General features: G+C 38.9%; 1 protein-coding gene across 1 annotated transcript in view; it reads right to left on the reverse strand.

Annotated features, from left to right (window-relative positions):
* Positions 1 to 4641: 4641 nt before the first annotated feature.
* LOC122787397 overlaps positions 4642 to 22006 on the reverse strand; it is a 71105-nt gene continuing 53740 nt past the window's right edge. Inside the window, exon 3 of the mRNA XM_044054092.1 lies at positions 4642 to 6370. Coding sequence (XP_043910027.1) covers positions 4677 to 6370 — 1694 coding nt within the window. The 3' untranslated portion in view covers positions 4642 to 4676. The remainder of the gene's footprint in view (positions 6371 to 22006) is intronic.

Below are 22006 nucleotides of genomic sequence, written 5' to 3' on the forward strand. Positions count from 1 at the left end.
GAAAGGCTGTGTTAACTGGATTTCTCTGACTTTGGGATAATGCAGAAGAGATACACAAATGTTCCTGGCTAGTATATTACCCACATTTAAAACAGATTTTGTAATACATTACACTCACATGATGCGGCAGTTCAGAGTCTGATTATCTAGCTTGCAGATGACTTTTGCCTAGCTTGATCTGAAGCTACTTAGCTTTTGGTAAACATAAATCTTGAAAACAGAAGAGGCTGCACAGTAGTTAAGAGAGATGGCAGTGTTAGATGCTATCTGTTCACTAGACATCGATCAAGGTTGTGCTCTGAAGATAAGAAAGTATCCCCAGTTCACAAGTAATGTCAGCTGCTATGAAGAATAGTTTAATAAAGAATGCATCTGCATGACATAAAGGACAGTTATTGTCAACTATAGGAGGCAGTGCTGGACAGCAGACATTAATTAAACCTGGAGAGCTAACAGAAGACATGAAGCAAAGAAAGACACGAAGAATAAACGAACGACAACATGGTGAAAACAACAACTAAAAACATATGTCTATAAATCTTTTTAAATGGGGAATATCAGTAGAATATGTTGATGGGCTAAGCAGAGAGGAAATTTAAAAAAAGAAGCAAAAAAGAAGGGGAGGAAAGAGAAGGAAAGAAAGTTCAGAGAAAGAGACAACTCCTGTACAAAGTGTTTAGAAAGACTGTGTAGATTAGACTCAGTTACAGCCTGATCTGCCATCTGAGTTTGATAACAGCAGAGAATGGGGTGAGAAAAAAGGAAGGCAGTAGTGGAAAACATCAAGAGAAAAATATTTATGACATGAAGACAAGTCCCCAGTAGCTAAGAGTTCAGTGAGAACAATTATACATGTGGACCAGCACCCTTATGTACCCCCTGCAATTTACTGGCATAACTGACTACAGCATGTCACGTGGTACTAACCACAGGCACTGAAATAACTATTTTTACAGGTAATGACACATGGCTAGAGCTGCAAAAACAACTTATGTAAACACAAAGGTCAAAATAGCCTTTCATAGACAGTCTACCCTATGTGGACTGCAGCTGTATTAAGCCCCATACCAGAGCACATTTTAGGTACAAATATACTGACAGGGGAACTTAGAAACTTCAGCAAGACCCCTCAAAGTTTGGGTGGAGCACTATTCTGTCTGTACAGACAAGCCTGTTATTCTTAGTGAAGCTAAATGGGAAAAGATTTATATCCCACCACCAAAGACGGTTGTGAACAATACACAGTATCAAATACCCAGAAGACCTAATGAGGTACTGGAAACAGTTTGAGAGTTATTGCATACTGGTATAACTAACCTGATGGATCATGGAAGATGATAGTAGATTACAGACGACTGAATAAATTTGTTCCACTACTGTAGCCACTATTCCTGACATTGTAACCCTTATAGAGAAATTGCTTTTTGTTACTGGACCATTTCTTCTCAATTCCAATAGTAGAATAGAACAAAGCTCAATTTGCTTTCATCTGGAAAGAAAGACAGTACACCTTCTGGGTGCTACCCCAGGGATATTCACACAGCCACACCTTTTGTCATGAGCTCATAGCAAGAAGTGTAGCTAAACTGCAGCTTGGAAAAAATGACTGTATTCCATCACATTTATGACATTATGATTACAAGGGAGGAGGATGATACAGAAGTTGTACTGCAAACTGCAATACACCATTTTCTGAATCATGGAAGGGCTGTTACTCAAAATAAAACACAAGGAGGATTTTTTGTAACATTTTTCAGAATGATATAGTATAGACCAAAAAGAAAAATGCAAGCTACTGCAACAAAAAGCATACAAAAAAAAAAAACCAAGCACAAGCCTTTTTTGAGTGATAGAGTTCTGGTACTGATTTTGTACTCCATCTACAACATAACTCAGAAGGTGGCTAATTTTACATGGGGTCCAAAACAGCAACAACATTTAATGAATCAAACAAAGTTGTATGACAAAATATAGGACTGGGTCCACTTTCTAGGACTGATGGGGTTCTTAGACTAATTTTGTACCCCACCTACCACACAAATCAGAAGACAACTCATTTTACATGGGGGCCACAGCAGCATTCAGCAGTCAATGAAGTGAAGAAAGTTCTATGACAAAGCATAGTACTGGATATCATAGACCCTCACCAACCATTTATTCTCAAAGTGACTGTTCAAAACAATGCAATGTCTGGGGGGTTTAGCAAAAAGACTGCACCAGTCAGAAGTGACCATTGAGATTTTGGACCAAATCTTTTACTAGAACACAGGTACAATACAGCCACTTATGGAAGTATGTGTTACCAGTGTAAATGACTCTGCTTTGTGTTGAATGAATAACAAAACAGCAAACAGTGACTATAAAGGTAAACTTCCCCATCAAGGAGTAGTTATGTGATGATAATTGGTAAAGACACTTGTTGCCCACGATTCAACAGTGCAGAAGGAGTGATGGTATTTATGAGAATGAGCTAATATTACGTTTGAGCTGTCCCAAATATAACATAAATTAGCATGACCTGTTATTTCTGGAAGACATAGATGCCATGAAGATTTATGTGGGCTTCAGTAATTAGGCTGAGTTATGTGCAATAGTACTGTTCATCAGTAATTCACTACCTGGAGAAAAAGTTTATATTTACACTGACATTTTAGAAGTATATAAAGGACTGACAGTCTGGATACCTGTATGGCAGAGACAAGATTGGAAGACTCATGGTAAGCCCTTATATGGGGCTTTTGAAGTCTGCTAAAAATATGAGACATGGCCCCACGATGTAAGATATCTATAATGAATGAAAAGAAGCACAGTTATCAAGTAGCTAGACTGGCATCAGTAAGGAGCACTGAAGAGAAATCCATGGAAGCTAGAATGGAAAGGTGCATGCACACTTAGGCAAAGACCTAACAATGAAATGGGCACAAAGGTATGGAACACTTTTATACAGAGAGTCTTACTGATGCCGTTAAGCAATGTTAAATGTGTCAACAAAACAAAGCAGTTGTACATGTGAATTTGTTAATATGGTTTGATTACTTTTATATAAATGTGCCTGTGTCACAAGTGATAATTCAACAAGGGTGTTTCCAAAAAGGGCAGAGGCAATTACTGCTTGGCTCATGTATACAGACACATTGAGGTAGAAGAATGGGTTAGAAAAGGCAAATGGACTCTTCACTTATTCTGGTTTACTTATGGTTTCACCAAATTGTTAACCTTGTTTGGGAAAAAGATGCACCATACAAGAGACACCTTTTGTAGATGGGCCATATAATCGCATCTATCCTATTCTACTATAGAATATACTGCAAACCTAACAGCAGTCTGTGACTCTTAGTGCTAGCACTGAACTATTACAATCGATTAAATGACTATCTCTACATCTCTAAATTATTCAGACTTCCAAAAGGTTTTTAGACAAAGACTCAAAGATGCACATCAGCCAATGATTAAAAAGATCAAAGACAAAAATACCATTTTAAAATAAGCTGCTTTAATTGCAACAACTTTATTATTGCATCATTTACTGTATTGTTTATATTTAAATGTATACAAAATGCATAGAAACTTGCAGCAGTCTATTTTTTAAAGTCTGCTCTGCATGAGTACCTTGCTCCAGAGGGTGGAGAGTTTGCTTATGCATGCATTTCGACACCATATAAACATAGTATGGATATATGTGATTCCACAGCAGTAATATACATGATGTAATATACATGATTTTACATTACAGTTATAGCTAGCACTGCAAGCAGTCACTATAGTTAAAGTTAATAGTGCAGCATTTGGTCTTAGGAGATTTCTTAGCAACACTGCCTAATTATTAAGCAATGACTGCATTAAGTTTCATAATACACAGAGAAGGGAAATGATTAGAGAATGCACTGTGGACAGTTGCATGAAATAAGAACTTAGCCTTGAAAAGTAACAAACTTCTGTGTATAGCTGAAGACTGTTTTATTTCCAGCAGCTAATGTGTGTGTGAGGAAAACGCAAAGTATGTCCAGCAGCTGACGTGTGAGGAAAATGCAAAGTATGTGCAAGGTGTGAAGAAAAACTATACAGTAACACAATGAATCACCAGATATAAAGATATAAAAGATCAGGGTTCTGCTACATGGATGGACTCTCAGTTTATTTATTTATTTTGTTTGCAGTTCAAAGACCCTTTTCAATCATGACTTTTAAAGGCGGGTATACAGAAATTTCACAGCATATACATATATATTATGCTAATAGTTTTTACTAAACATATATATATATATATATATATATATATATATATATATATATATATATATATATATATATATATATATATATATCAATGTGTTTCTAATGGATATACCTTCTTATAACAGTCAATACATTAAAATTATGTGGGGGGCTGTGCCCTCCCACACCCTCCCTTATTTAATATTCTCACTCCAGGGTTGCACTGCAGTGGGGCAGGGGCTACTTTCCATTTTCGACCAAATGAACTTCAACCAAGTGAGCTTTCAGTCAAGTGAGCTTTTAGTGCAGTGCAATGCCTGTAATCATTTTCAACCAAGTGAATTTCGACCAAGTGTATGGAATCCATATATATATATATATATATATATATATATATATATATATATATATATATATATACACACACACACACACACACACACACACACACACACACACACTTAGATTTTCCAACTTGTTAGAAAGTCTATAATGTGATCTTTGATTCCTTTTTTCCTTTTCTGTACTTCTCTGTATTGTTCCCATTCTTTAGGAAGCAAATCTTCTTTATTGGCAACTTTTGTCATCAGCACTGCTTGTTCTTTCACCTGATTTAATGATTCAATCCGTGTCATGAATCCAGGTTTTCTCTCTTCTTTTTCTGTTGCAATGAGCAAATCAATGTACTCTGGGGTAGAAAGTGGGTTGAGTTTTAATGCAATTTCTTCCAAACGCTTAATGCACGCTGATGATTTCTCAATAAGCTCTAATACTTTATCTTGAACTTCAAGAAACTCATCTTCAAGATTTTGAAACAATTGCTGAGCTGACAGTTTGCCTCCATTAGCCTTTTCATACTTAGCTTTTATTTCTTGAGCTGTTCTCTTCTCTGTTTGAGACACATATTCCCACCCATACTTTTGGTTAAAATGAACATTCCAAATGCATTTACCTGGGCAAACCTTACATTTTCCAGAATGGTCCATAGCATTACATTCAGATTTACCATCATCATTAGGAATCCTACATGGATAATGACATGTAAAATGACATTTCTGACAATTTGTTATGTAATTGCCAGTCTTAGTGATGTCTTTCTGTCGAGGCACTATTATCTCAACTTCAAACTCAAAGTCTTTGTGTGCTTCTATTTCAGCTTCATGTTGCTCCAATATCTGCTGTGTCTTCCTGAGCTCTTCCACCTTTACTAAGCCAGCTTGGATCTGAGGTTGTAACCCCTCAACAGCAGCTTCAAGTTGTTTACGTTCTTTCAGAACTTCTTTAGTTAGGAGCAAACTGCAAGATTCCAATCGGTTTAATGAACTGAAGAAGTTTTTCATGCTACTCATTCCCATCCTCCAGAACATGCTGTCAAAGTTTTCATCTTCACTTTCATCATCACCATCACCAGATTCTCTGTTTGATAAATTATTAGCAAATAATGCAGAATTATTGAATTTGAAATGAACTGGATCTCCTTTTTTATCTTTTGGACAGGGTATCCCAGAAACTGCGATAGCTTCTAAAACAGGGGGCTTTTGACTGTCTGCAAATGTGATCATCATTAGTATATTTTCCTTTATGTCATTTCCAAAAATAGAAAGAACAGAATCAAATATGTACTTCTGAGAATGTGTCAAACGTGCTAGTGAAGCCTGGGTAACAAAACATACTGCATCTATGGAATCTACACCGTCTGGATAAGAAAGAAATTCACGTATCTGGTCAGTGATTGCTTTGTCTCGAGTTATTCCTTTGGTGTCCCCAAACCCTGGCGTATCAATAATGATGACTGAGTATGGAACTTTAAATCCTTTTTGATGCTTGATTTCATATGCAGTTATGTGAGAGGTTTGACTTTCAGTCTGTGATTTGGCAGTACCTTCATCTATTAACTTAAATCTAAAATCATCTTTCCATTCAACTCCCAAGATATAATTTATCATCCCATTGATAAGCATGCTTTTCCCTGCTCCAGTTGCACCAAGAACCATTATTGTCTTGCTTTGAAAGTTTCTGTTTGTCTTCATTCCAAAACTATATCGTCTTCCAGATCCATGCTTTTGAAGACGTAACTTATATATTGAGGGATTTTTTCCTCCTAGCTTATCACTGTTTGCACATATTCTTTTACCAAGATGCTGCAAATTTGTCTCTGTATTAAAAGAAACATTATTTAATTGCTGTAATATCTTTAATTCAGGTTATATCAAATAAGCTAGTCTAATCATTCATAAAATAAAATCCAGTATCTATTATGCTGCTGTTTTAAACAAGAAACATCTTTATTGAGTCATCACTTACAACAAAGGCAATCATACATTTACATAAATGAAAACAAACTATACTGACATATTTTCAAATATATTATCCTGCTTTTGATCATATTTTCATGCAAACGTATGAAAAATAAAATGAAAACAGTGGAATATAGCTTTTATGAGCCTCATCACTCTACTGATATTTAAGCAGTAAGGCATGTTATGGAACATTTTATTGTGTAATAGCGTCACTTGCAGGGAGGTGAGTCACAGCATAACTGCAAATTATGTTATTGTTACTATATAGTGATTCATTTTTAATAATAAGATTTTTCCTGTGACTGACAAAGGTAAGATTGTGTTATTGTGAACAGTACAACTATTTTATTTTTGTGGTTACAAATGACTATGTAATATCCAAAGTTATGACATAATTATTTAACCAATGAAAATGTTTGTCAGATGTACTATATAAAATTGTGCATAATACTTATTACATACTCAAATACTGGAGCAGATTCATAGACAACTTGCCTAATAGATGACATTCCATTGTGGCAAAAGCAAGAACATGTAGCTAAGACTCGATTCATGCAGCTCAATTGCACTAGTAAGTAACAAGGTAAAGATGTAGAAAGTGATGTATACAAATGACAATATAATTAACTGTAAATTAAGAGGTGGTGTCAGATCAGGAATTAATGACATGTAAATGCAATCTGTCAAATGAAAGTCACAGTTCATAATCAGCTGTTATAGAAAAGATGCAGACAGTTATGTGTAAATATAAATGCAAGTGGTTAGTAAAACCCTTTGCATCTGCAGCTAGCAAAGATTCTCAAAGTAGCCGCAGCAGCATTGGCACAACAGCAGCTTCTCATTATTAGTACTGTTAGCTTCGCTGGGAAGCATGATGCAGTGGTCATCAGTGCATCCGAAAATGGTACTGCCAGTGGATCACCTACCCCCAGCTGACAGACCAGCGGCTCATGGACCAGTTTTGTGTGGATAGATAAATCATACAGGGTTTAGCTGGTATGTATCGCTCACAGACTAGAAATGGAGAAATGCATGGACTTCCCATATTTGAGAATACCAAAGGTATATGAAGCTCTGACTACTATCCTAGCTACAAGTATATTCCATATAGTTTATATATCCCCCAGGGACATCTACTAAGTAAGTCCATGGAGACAAACACACACACACACACACACACACACACACACACACACACACACACACACACACACACACACACACACACACACACACACACACACACACACACACACACACACACACTACATGTCTCAGATCAGCCATCTTTTCCAACTGTATTGGAGGTAATGTAGGATACACAAAGAAGCCCTAGATGATGATGTCCATAACAAGCCTAGACAGTATGGATGAAACATATTACAGCATGATCCATGCCCACACTTGTAATATACTGAAGTATGTGTTTGTTCTCCTGAAATCTTAGTTCTGCTTCCTAGGCACATGTGGGAACACTACAGTACACCCCTGCTACAGCATGCAAAGTACCTGTAGCCTACTGTGTGCCACACAATCTGCTCATCAGGAAGCAGGCAGCCTAACTATCCACCCAGGCATATCCAGATGCTGTACAGCAGGTCATTTCAATCATCTCCTCAGTCTCCATTACCTGTGACAATAATGGGGACAGTCAGCGCCCAGCAGCTGTGCCACAGTCCCCATTTTGCATCCTGCACAGTATACGGCAGCACAGGCAAAACAAAAACTAATCCAGGTCTATGGATCCTGACATGTATATATTAGCAGTGCGCTATCCCACACACTCACACACACACACACACACACACACACACACACACACACACAAAACTGATGCACGCAGTGGTATCTAATGGTATGCTGGACAGTGCATGTTCCGGTCACACTGTGGTGTAGACATTTCCTTTTGTACCACATAGGTGTAGATCACAGTGTGTCTGTTTCTTTAAGAGCTATTCCAGTCAGTGAGCATGTGCAAGCAAGAGTGCCATTCTGAGTGAGCAGCCAGAGTGAAAACGTGCATATGTGTGTGTAGTAGTCAGTCAGTTCATTTAATTTAATTTTCAGTCACCCATTCTGATGTGTTTGTGTATAATAAACTACTTAAATGAACACCCAGCCTCATTGTCTTATTGAATATACAGAAGAGGAGTGACATGGTGTCAGAATGGGATGCAAAGTAAAACTTCTTCTTCAAAACCATGAGGCAGGCAGTTACAGTTGGAGGAATATACAAGAGTGGATCATCCCTTTTCAAATGACTCGCAAACAGGTCAGAAAGACAGATCTGGGTACTAAATCTCGCTTAAATGATTTTTACTCAACAAATATAAAATGAAGCATTAAAACCATTCAAAATGACTTTCTAATTAAACAAAATGTTCAAAATTACGATATGTTGATAAAAATACTCAAAATGCTTACAAAACTGTTTGAAATAACTTCCGAATCACAAAAAATATATATATAAAAAAAAAACAAAAGAAAATGTCCATATTTTTTTCTGTGTGCTTCTTTTTCATATTGACTAAAGTTATCCGAAGTGTGCAAAGTGTTTGCATTTTTGTGCAGTATTACAGTACAGTTATTTTGCAAAAAACGGTAATTTCAAAAAGTTTATGGTACAGCTGAATATTTTTTTTTGAGTACCTGATATATATGTGTGTGTTTATACATAATTACAAGGACCAGGTCTATACTGTGTCTAAAGCAATTTGTTGGCATGGTAGAGGGATTTCACAGACCTGTTCCACTTATATTTGATAATAATGTTGTTGAAAACTGGAGAGTGTCTGATCAAGAGTATGATATTTTCATACAGGCTGCTTTTTTCTGACAAAGACGCACACACAAAGGCATTTATTCTGCTTAATTTAGCTGGTTCAGAAGCCATTGATAGAGAGCGTTCATTTGTGCATGCTCCAGCTGCGTACGCAGAGGAGGGGGAAACCACCATATAGTGTTACTGGCTGAAACCCGGGAAAATCCTGAGTGCTTAAAATGTAAATTTAGAGAAATGTGTAACCCCCAAACAAATCTTAAAATGAAAAGGCACATATTTTATACAAGAGATCAAAAGCCTGCTGAAACTTTTGCAGTATATATAACTGATTTGAGAAACAAGACAAAAACATGCAGATTTGGTGATTTAAGAGATGAGTTGATAAAAGACAAGCTTGTGTGTGGTATTAAAGATGATGCAGTAAGAAAGATTTTGCTTTGAGACAGTTATTTAACTTTGAATAAGGCCATAGAGATTTTTCAGATATGTAGGCTCATAGAAAAGCACACAAACATGCTTACAAATGAGAAATGCATGCTTCCAGTGCCTTCCACTGCTAATGTTGATAGTATGCAGCACATGATTAAAAGACACAGATCTAAAGGTGTGGTTGCTTCATTGAAACCCATAACTTTTTTAGCAAGTTCCAGGGCAGCTCCAGTAAAATCCAGAGAATGCTCAGTGAAGCAGAAGGGTGACTCAGCAAAACCAAAAGGGCTTGTGGTTGCTTCCAACTCTAGCACCATCCATAAACCAACAAAGTTAGCTGCATTACCAAACTTTATTGTTAATTGTTGTAAGATGGGGAAAAGTGCTTAGCTTTTGGTCAACAGTGTCACACATGTAAAAATGTGAAATCATTTCAAAATATTCTGTAACTCAAAAGGGGTGCATTCTTTTTTTAAAAGAGAACATGCAAAGTTGTTGCTTATGGTGGTGAAGAAATTCAAACTAAAGGCTCAGTAGTACTTTCATGTTACTCTGCTGGGAACAGCTATGACTTGCAATTTTGTGTAGTCAAAAAGCATGTGCAGTCATTGTTAGACTGCAAAGACAGTTTGAAAATGGGAGTGCTTTCATTTAATGCAAAAGTCCACCATGTAAGCATGTGTAACAATGAAAATTTCACACAAACTATTTATTCTGAATATGCTGATATTTTTGAAGACAGGTTAGGCAAACTCCCAGTTGTGTACTCCATGAAGTTAGACCATGCAGTAAGCCCAGTCATCAGACCAGCAAGGAAAGTTCCAGTAGCCTTGCAGGGCAGAGTCAAAGCTGAGCTAGACAAAATGGTGCATCTAGGTATAATTTGTCCAGTTGAAGAACCAACCGAATGGGTATCCTCCATGGTTGTATCTCATAAGAAAAGCTCAGATGATATTAGAATATGTATTGATCGAAGATATTTGAACAAAACACTAAAACGTCCTCATCGTCCAATGCATACAGTCAAAGAAGTTGTAGCTCTTATGCCAAATCCTACTGTTTTTTACTGTCTTAGGTGTAAAAAGTTCAGTTTGGGAAATTTTACTTGACCGATAATCTTCATTCCTAACCACTTTCACCACTTGGAAGGTACAGATTTCTGAGATTGCCATTTAGGATAAACTCTGCCAGTGAAGTCTTTCAGTGTGCAATGGAGCAACTTTCTTCTGGTTATCCATGTGCTGTTATAGGAGGCAATGGTGAAATCGAACATGATAGAAACCTCAGGAAAGTTGTGGAATGTGCTTGCAAAGTGAATCTTAAGCTGGGTCCTCAGAAATACAAATTCAGGCTACAAGAAGTTACGTATGTGGGCCATTTGTCTACTAGTTCAGGCTTACAACCAGATCCTTCCAAGCAAGCTGCAATTCTTGAGATGCCAGCTCCAGACAATGTCATTTCCTTACAAAGTTTTCTTGGCATGGTCAACTATTTGGGCAAGTTCATTCCAGATTTGAGTGACCTTTCAGCGTAGCTCAGAGAACTGACATGCAAAGATGTAACTTGGTCCTGGTATGAACAACACCAAACAGCATCTGATGTCCTGAAACAGAGAATGGCCAGTCCACCTACTTTAAGATATTATGATGATTATGATGTTCATGAACCTGTAACTCTTTCCTGTGATGTTCTGAAATTTGGTCTTGGTGTAGTCATTCTTCAGCAGGATAGACCAATAGCCTATGCATCCAGAACTCTAACCCAATCTGCGATGCAGTATGCTCAGATAGAGAAAGAGCTCTTGGCAATTGTGTTTCCATGTTTGAAGTTTCATAATTATATTTATGGCCGACCTATTCAAACTGAGACTGACCACCAATCTTTGGTCACTATTTTGAAAAAGCCAATGCACATAGCTCCTGCGAGATTACAACGCATGATGCTGAAATTGCAAAAATACAATTTTCACTTGGTCTACACAAAAGGCAATCTTCTTTATCTTGCTGATACTTTATCCAGATCACCCAGAAAAGCCAGTGAACAGCATGAAAATGAGAAACCTGATTTTGTTTTGGAGTCAAGAAGTGAGAAAAATTTCTTCCACACATCTTGATGAGCTTCAAATTCACACAGATTCAGATCCAATTCTCCAGAAGCTCAACCACTGTATCAGCTGAGGATGGCCATCAAAGCAATCTTGTTTACCACCAGATGTGCAACAGTATTTTCCTTATAGAGACAAGATTTTGATGGAAGATGGTATCATCATGAAAGGTCCAAAAGTGATTGTTCCAAAATCCTTGCAACAAGAGTATTTTAAAATCTTGCATCATGGTCACCCAGGAACTGATTCTACCAAAAGAAGGAATAGAGGACTAGTATTTTGGCCTTCTATGTCAAAAGACATTGAGAGAGAACTTTCAGGTTGCTCTGTTTGTAATAGTACTAATCCACATCAACAAAAAGAACCACTTCAGCTAAGCCAGATTTCTGAACTACCTTGGTTGGCAGTAAATACAGACATTTTCAAATGGAATGGTCAACATAACTTGGTATTAGTAGACTCTCATTCAGATTGGTTCGAGATTAACTTAGTTCCTAATCTCATGTTCAGTACTGTCATTACTAAGTTGAAGATACATTTTTTTGTCCATGGTAGTCCGCACAAAGTCATTTCTGATACTGGTGCACAGTTTACAAGTCAGCAGTTCATAAGAATTGCTGAAACATGGGACTTTATTTATATTACGAGTAGTCCTGAATACCAACAATCAAATGGCTTGGAAGAACCTGCAGTTCAAAGTGCAAAACAGCTGTTGGAGAAATCTAAATGTGACAACACTGATATTTTTCTAAATCTCCTAAATCTCAGAAACATACCTTGCAACAATCTTCTTGGTTCACCTGCTCAGTGGTTAAGTCGAGACAAATCAGAACCACACTACCAGTCAGTAAGAATTTGTTGGTTCCAAGTGCTAAAAAAACAACAAAGCAGTAAAAGCTCAACTCCTAAAGAAGCTTTTGTCCAAAAAGTCCTATTATGATAAATCCAGCAAATCTCTGAATCCATTAAAAAAGGAGAGATAGTGAGGATGCAGACAGCGAAAGGATTTGACCAAACTGAACATGTGAAACATTTGCGTGAAGAATCGAGATTGTACATCACTGAGTAGCAAGGCATGGAATTTAGACAGAATCGGAAACATTTCTTAAAGGTGTCTTTGCCAGTGTTGCAATATTTTGCTTGTAACAAAGACTCTAATTCTCAGAGTGATTTATCTAATGTTCCTGTCCAGAGAACATTTCATTGCCTGTTCCTGAAACTATCTCTGAAAGTCCTCAAGAAGAACATTCCCCAGTGACTGTCACTGCTGCTAAGCCCAGTTCTAGTGTGTATCTGTATAATTTACATGCTCATATGATTGTCATTGTTTATTTGTATGACCAATTAGTTATAGAGGGAGGATGTAGCTCAAAGTGTGCATGTTCCTTTAAGAGCTATTCCAGTCAGTGAGCATGTGCATATAAGTACTGAGCAAGTGCAAGCAAGAGTGCCATTTTGAGTGAGCAGCCAGAGTGAAAGCATACCTGTGTAGTAGTTTGTCATTTAATTAGTTCATTTAGTTTAATGTTTTAGTCAACCATTCTGATGTGTTTGTGTATAATGAACTACTTAAATGAACACCCAGCCTCATCGTCTTATTAAATATACACAAGATGAGTGACAATGGGGAAGGGTGGTGGGGGTCACAGCTCTTACCATTTGCATAGTTGCCTAGAGCCACAATACCACATGGCTGTCAACACAGTTAGAGAAATGTGGGTCTTAAGAAGGGGAGGGCTTTCTATTGACCCAGAATGGGTGCCAGAATGAGGCCATGTAACAGAACAATTGTGGCAGCTGGAGACAGAGGAACTAAAGACTCTCTGTGGCATGGCAGATTGGGACTAGTATGGAGACTACTGGTGAGGTATTCTATCTCTGAAGGCTTTGGTTCATGGCTGCCCACGATGATGAGTGCTGGAGGGCAATACTTACAGTCTTGCAGGTTCACAGTGTGCTTGTGACAGGTGTTAAATGCAACCACCCTTCGTATGAATACACCTTTGGCCACAGACACCACCACCACTGGACAGATTGGTGATGGCAACACTAAACATCCTCCACATAGAGGTGCACATGATAGCTACAATTTTCACCATAGCCATTAAGATACCTAGCATGGCATCATCTCTAATCTCCACTGTCACCTGGTAATGTCTGTCCTGATGTGAGATATCATTATGTGGTTTCCGACTGCGTCTGGATTATAGCTCAAAACATCCATCAACTGAATCCGAGTGTGGCTCACATATCAGGGGTCAAATGAAGCACTTGGTAGTATCAGGGATAAATGGCATATTGCTGGGCAGTGGTTATCTCCACACCAGATGCAGTGCACTAACTCACTGTTGCAGCCTCAAGAGGAGCAGTGGTGGTACTCTGAGAAAACATGAAGCCCCATATCAGCCCATTTGGTTCTGCCTGCAGTTTAAAATGTTGAGGAGGCAATACTATCACAGTGGCACTAGATGCAAGCCCATCCAGAAGGGAGACAAAGTGAGAATCTGTCCTGGGATCTGTGACTTGAACCGAACATCAGCATAACCATACACCTATGACAAAAGTTTGTGAACAGTAGGCTAAACATCACATACAGATGTTTGGCTAAGCTGTCCAGTACAGGAAAGAATTGGACAGGCATGGTATTACAAATGGGAACACAGCTATTGTATGGTCATTTTTGTCACACAGTCATATCTCCTAATTGTAAAGATTTTCGCAGAATGACCAGATTTTTGTATCACATTTTTGAACTGTTCCTCATAGAATTTGTGGGTTTCTAGAAAATCACTGTGGACTGAAGTCACAAAATAATGGTAGGCAGTTGAGCTTCAGACTTCAAACCCTTCAGAAAATGCATGCTAACACAAATCCTGTTATTATATCAACTTTTACATATTTATAAGAGCAATATTTAAAATGCATTCCTATTTTTGAGCCTTTGCCCCCCCCCCCCGCCATTACTTTAGGCTTTGTCAAGATTTCTTGCACTAAAGGGTTAAGAGGAATGCACACAGTGGTCACACATTGCAGCGCATGAGACACATATGTGATTTCGGGGTGTGCTGGCTGAAATACTTAGGCTAAGAGGGCTGTTAAAGTGAAAATTGGTTGTCACATATATGTCAGGAGAAGCTTGTCATTGTTACTAGGCAACAGAGGCTGTTTAACTATGACGCCATGTGCTACATTTCTAGACACTCATAACAGGTTTCTCCATGGCATTTACCCAGTACAGGTATATGCAGGCCATAAAAGGGGGGGGGGTAAGAATAATTGTCCTGTTTGAGTGGACAGGATTCCCACAGTTTTGCCCATATACAGTTACATGTCTTGCAAAATTTATTTTAGCATGCAAAAGTTGCATGCAGCCTTAGTAATGAATAAAACAAGAACTTACCTATTGCCCAGCAAAAGAGGTAACTAATTGAAATCTCAGGACCTGTTACAGACAGTCCCAAAACACAGACTGAAAGTCAGAAAAACGTACATACATAAGTTAAGTCTGAGATGGCCATTTCTCAAAATATTCCCTTTTCTCTAAGGTATGGTGATCTCAGAATTATTACATATACATTTTCTTTTGGGGGGGGGGCTTGCCCCCTGCAAAAAAGAAGTTTAAAGGAGAAAACTGATCTTTGAGATTTGCTCTTTACTTGGGTTTTCAGTCTTTTTTTTTCAGCTTGTCAGCACTCACCATTTTGACTGCCAACATTTCAAAGGTTCATAGGTTCATACTAGGCTATCTGCCCTAGGGCATTTATAAGCCTAGCCAGAATGTGTTTGGCTTTCGCCACCCATTTTAAATTTATTTTGCTATGCCTTTTTCGAGGTTAGTATACTGTGTCTCTGTCTAACAGTGACACAGAAGTGATACCTGGGGTAAACCTACAATCACCCATCCACTCATCAAGATTCCTCTTGAAGAGAGTCAATGAGGGACTCTGCCTAACCTGGACTGGGATTTTATTCCAGAGTGAAGGGAGCCTCTGAGTTATGAATCTGTCCCTCGAGCATGTCCTATTTATTTCAGTGCTGAGGTTCAAGTCTCTCGAGCGTGTAACTCAATGGGATTTGGATTTTCTGAGGTGCAGAATGTCCATTAATTCTGGGTTGGACATGGCTTTATACGTCAGGCACAGATTGCCTCTGAACAGGCAGTATGCCACTGAGTAGAGCTGGAGTTTCTTTAACCGGGCAGCATATGGCATCTGTTTGAGCCCTTTGATCCTCTTGGTGAGGTACTTTTGGGGTCTTTCCAGTTGCTGCAGGTGTCTGGTAAGGTACATCCCAAAAGGGGCATTGTACTCAATTATGGGCCTGATGAGGGATGAGTAAAGAGGCACGATGACCTCCCCTGATCTAGATGTGAATCCCTTCATGATTAGGTGGGCTATATAAAATGTTTTTCTAACCACTTTGGCCATGTGATTGTCAAATGAGAGATTGCTATCAACTCGGGTCCCCAGGTCCCTAATTACTTCTTCTGTACTTAATAGATTACCACCTATGTGGTAATTTGTGGGCACTTTGTTTTTGCCAAAGGGGATGACTATACACTTTTTGGCATTTAGTTTGAGGCCATGGCTCTGGCACCAGTTGTCTGTTTCTATGAGGCCCTTTTGGAGGATGCTTGTGTTGGCTGGAGAGTCGATTATGGCGCCCAGTTTGCAGTCATCTGCGAACTTGGTCAGCCATAGTCCTTCCGTGTTGGCCTGTACCTCCGAGAAATATATACCAAACAAGAGAGGTCCCAGGACTGAGCCTTGTGGGACACCACTTGTAACTGGTTTGGAGTCTGACATGGCTCCAGCAATTCTAACCATGTGGGTTCTGTCCTTGAGCCAGTTTGCAATCCATCTAGTGACATAGGGGTTTATATTTAAACTGGTAAGCTTATCTATAATGCCCGAGTGGGGTATTGTATCGAAGGCTTTTGCGAGGTCCAGGTAGGCTGTGTGGACCACCTTCCCCTCGTCAATGGCCTTGGTGACTGTTTCAAAGAAATCAACCAGGTTTAAGAGGCAGGATCTGCCCTTAACAAAGCCAAACTGGGTAGGATCCAGTGTTTGTAGGTCCCCAATATCTTTATTTATGAGGTCCATGATGATCCTTTCCATAGCTTTGCAGACCAAGCTAGTCAGGCTTATGGGCGATAGTTTCCAGGATCTGTTGAGGCACCACCTTTATGGAGAGGGACCACTGTTGCTGTACGCCACTCTTTGGGCACATATCCTGTAATAAGGCTGAGATTGAACAGTAGTTTTATGTTTGGGTTTAGCTCTTCTTGGAGTTCATGTAGGACGCAGCCCGGGACACCATCTGGTCCTATTGATGCTGTGTTTTTTGCTTTGGAGAGGGCGGCTCTTACCTGAGCATCTGAGATGTCAGGGGCAGCACTCTGCTGGGATAGATATTTGCCCTTTTGGTGGGAGGGGAGAAGTTTGCTGAACCTGTCAGCTAGGATGTTGGCAATGTCTGTGGGTTTGGTGTATTTTTGTCATTTTGGACTAATTCTGAGCATATCTGGGAATTACCACCCAGGTTCCTAACATAACTAAAGAAAGCCTTGTGATTATCCTTAGTGTCCTGTGCAATTTTTCTCTCGAAGCTGGCCTTAGACAATTTTATGTGTGCCCATAGTTTTTTGCTAATACTGATCAGTGATGCCTTCCCTTTTTGGGATTTTGCTCTATCATTTAGTAGCTTCCTCCTTCTATTGTATAGTTTGTTTATGGCTGGGGTCCACCAGACAGGACGTCTGCCTTTGGAGGATTGGGTCTTGGTTTTATTTGGGATCGCATGATCCATGCATTCTTGAAGGTGTTCATAGAATGCATTTATAAAGGATTCTGCGGTCTGGGCCGTATTTTCCACAGGCCCGGGGGCTTTGAAGGATTCTACCTCAGTTTTGAGGAGTGTGAAATTTGCTTTAGAGAAGTTTTTCACTGTGGTTTTCTGGGCATGGGGTGGGGTCGGGATGTGAATATCCAGTGAGATTAGTTTATGGTCTCATCTTACCAGTGAGGGATACACTTCTGGTCTGGAGCATAGAGTCCCCATGTTGGTGATGATCAGGTCCACTATGTTTTCCCCTCTTGTGGGAGTGGTAACAAGTTGTTCCATAGCATTTGAGTTTATAAATTCTAGGAACCTCTGGGCTAGGGTGTTGGAGCTAGAGTAATGCTCCCAGTCTATGTTTGGGTAGTTGAAGTCGCCCAATATAATGGTGTTTGGAGAGACCTTCATATTTTCCAGTGTTATCAGGAAGGCTGAGTGAGGTTCCTGGGTTTGGGAGGGTGGTCTGTAGCAGGCTATAAACTGGAAGGCAGTTTTACCCACTGTTAGTTGCACATGGAAAGTCTCTGATGCTTCGTGCTTTGTCACCAACCTGGAGGTGTGGGTATCTTTGATGAATATCGATACTCCCCCTCCTTTTGTGGTTCAGTCCAAGTTTTGGGGCTGAAAAGCATGGTATGAGGTATAACCTGGTAGTTCTGGGGTGCTCTCGGGTGCCCTGAACCAGGTTTCTGTTACTGCACAGATATCGATGTTCTCCATGCTAAGGAGAGTTTCGAGTACGTGCATCTTGAGGTTTAGACTTCTGGCGTTGAGTAGCATTACTCTTAGTTTCTTATCCCTTGTGATACCTATGGAGGTGGGTTTGTCTTTTGAGCCTTGCCTAAAAAAGGCACTATGGGGGTAGCAAGAGCCTTTGCCAATATCCGAAAGCCCAGGGGTGACAGGTGCAAGCCGTCCCTAGCGAAGCATCGTGGCTTGTCGAGCATATCATCCCAAGCTGACAGGCATTGGATCCCCTTTGAATGACACCAGTACTTAAGCCAATTGTTGAAATTGATCATCTTGTCTTCATATTGTGGCATCATTCCTGGTGAGGGTAAGATGCTACTCAAGGTCATGGTCATACCGGCCTGGGCTACATGCTCAGAGAGCTCCTTTATGTCTCTTTTCATGTAGTCCAGGGAGGTATGTCTCAGGTACGTCAACAGGAAACTGGCAGAAGCTCACATTAATGACCCACTAAAATATACCTTACTACAGATACACACACACACTGACACACACACACACACACACACACACACACACACACACACACACACAGGATAAATATGACTATATGTGTGTATATATGGACTGTGCAGTGGTGCAGTGGTTTGAGTTGTCGCCTCACAGCAAGAGGTTCTCCAGTTCGATTCTTGGCTGAAGTGCCGTCCGTGTGGAGTCTGCATGTCCCGCCTGTGTTCGTGTGGGTTTCCTCCTTGTGTTCCAGTTTCCTCCCACATTCCAAAGACATACATCTGGAGTGTTTTACCCCGGACCTCTGCTGAAAATAGTCTCGGTCCAAGTCGGACATTCTCAGTAAACAAATGTTAAATATATATATATATATATATATATATATATATATATATATATATATATATATAGAGATAGATAGATATATAAAACACACGCACACACACACACACACATATATACATATACATATATATACATATATATATATATATATATATATATATATATATATATATATATATAAAATATATGTATATAATATATATATATATATATATATATATATATATATATATATATATATATACATATAGACCTACTTCTGAAAATCAAATTCTCATATAACTGAAATTCATTTTTGCGAGATGAAAATCGTGAAACCTTGAATACTCGAATGGCAAATTTTTTCCCAGGGTAAATAAACACTTGTCCAAACTTAAGCAAAACACTCACTGTAATAAATAAAAACACCTAGGTGGGGGGCTATGCCCCCCCCCCAAATGTATACACCAACTCAGAGATCACACTACAGTGAAGAAAAGGGCATATTGGGCAAGTGTTTACTTACCCCGGGAAAAATTTGCCATTCAGGTATTCAACGTTTCGCAATTTTTGTCTCTTGAAAATGAATTTCAGTTATATCAGAATTCAATGTTTAGAATAGAGCCATGTGTGTATATATATATATATATATATATATATGTGTGTGTGTGTGTGTGTGTATACACAATGAATATAAAAAGTGTACACACCCCTGTTAAAATGCCAGGTTTTTGTAATATAAAAAATGAGACCACAATAAATCATTTCAAAACTTTTCCCACCTTTAATGTGACCTATATCCTGTACAATTCAATTGAAAAAGAAACAAATCTGTTAGGGGAAAAATATAAAGAATAAAAAACGTATAATAAGTTGGTTGCATAAGTGTGCACACCCATAAACCAATACTTTGTTGAAGCACCTTTTGATTTAATTACACAATTCAGTCTTCTTGGGAAGGAGTCTATCAGCATGGCACATCTTGACTTGGAAATATTTGCCCAGTCTTCCTTGCAAAAGTGCTCCAAATCTGTCAGACTGCGAGGGCATCTCTAGTGCACAGCCCTCTTGAGGTCACTGCACAGATTTTCTATAGGATTTATGTCTGGGCTCTGGCTGGGCCATTCCAAAACTTTAATTTTCTTCTGGTGAAGCCATTCTTTTGTTGATTTGGATGTAAGCTTGGGGTCATTGTCATGTTGAAAGGTGAAATTCCTCTTCATGTTCAGCTTTCTAGCAGACGCCTGAAGGTTTTGGGCCAAAAGAGACTGGTATTTGGAACTGTTCATAATTCCCTCCACCTTCACTAAATCTCCAGTTTCAGCTGAATAAAAGCAACCCCAAAACATACTGCCACCACCATGCTTCACCGTGGGGATGGTGTTCTTTTGGTGATGCAAAGTGTTGTTTTTGCGCCAAACATACCCTTTGGAATTGTGGCCCAAATGTTCAACCTTGGTCTCATCAGACTATATCACATTTTCCCACGTTTTTGGGAGACATGATGTATTGTTTTGCAAATTTTAGCTGGGCCTGGATGTTTTTCTGTGTAAGAAAAGGCTTCCATCTTGCAATCCTACCCCAAAGTCCAGGCATATGGAGAATACGGGAGATTGTTGTCATATGTAGTATGCAACCAGCACTTGCCAGACATTCCTGCAGCTACTTCAGTGTTGCTGTAGGTCTCTTGGCAGCCGCCCTGACCAGCTTTTGTCTTGTCTTTTCATCAATTTTAGTGGGACGTCCAGTTCTTTGCAATGTCACTGTTGTCCCATATTTTCTCCACTTTTTGATGACTGTCTTCACTGTGTTCCATGGCATATCCAATGCTATGGAAAGTTTTTTGTACCCTTCTCCTGACTGATACCTTTCAACAATGAGATCCCTTTGATGCTTTGTACACTCCCTTTGAACCATGGCTTTTGCTGTAGCAGGCAACTGAGTAAATGTCAGGAAAATCCTGCTAGGACAGCTGCACTTTATTTGGGGTTAATCAGAGTCTCTTTAATTGATGGCAGGTGTGTATCCAAGAAGACTGAATGCTGTAATTAAATCAAAAGGTGCTTCAACAAAGTATTAGTTTAAGGGTGTGCACACTTATGCAACCAGCTTATTGTACACTTTTTTATATATTTTTCCCCTAACAGATTTGTTTGTTTTCCAGATGAATTGTACAGGTTATAGGTCATATTAAAGGTGACAAAAGTTTTGAAATGATTTACTGCAGTCTCATTTTTTATATCACAAAAACCTGGCATTTTTAACAGGGGTGTACACTTTTTATATCCACTGTATATATATATATATATATATATATATATATATATATATATATATATATATATATCTATATATATATATATATATATATATCTATATATATATATATATATAGTAGGATGCACACTGTGAGACAGACGAAGTAACCGGGTCATAAAAGTACAAGCCAAACTAGCTACAATTGTAGAAAAGATCAAAGAGAACAGACTACTGTGGTTCAGGCACATGTGCCGAAAACATGGAGATGATCTGATGAAGAAGATTTGGGACAGAGAGGAGAAAGGTAAGAGGAAACAAGGGTGTCCAACAAAGAGGTGGATGGATTGTATGAGAGAAGATCTGCAACAATCAGGCATGAGCATTGAACAAGACAGGAATTTGACATTGAACTGAGAGAGAGATGGTGACAGTTAACATGCACCCATATCCCATGTAGAAAATGGGAAGATGGAGGTTGATGATGATGATGACAGTTGCAGTTATCATTTCCTTCAGCCCTAAGCCTTACTGGAGGCTATGGTTAGATAGTCA

Source organism: Protopterus annectens, chromosome 13.part0 (assembly GCF_019279795.1).
Source record: "Protopterus annectens isolate FY-2018-M chromosome 13.part0, PAN1.0, whole genome shotgun sequence".
In the NCBI taxonomy this organism is placed as follows: domain Eukaryota; kingdom Metazoa; phylum Chordata; order Ceratodontiformes; family Protopteridae; genus Protopterus; species Protopterus annectens.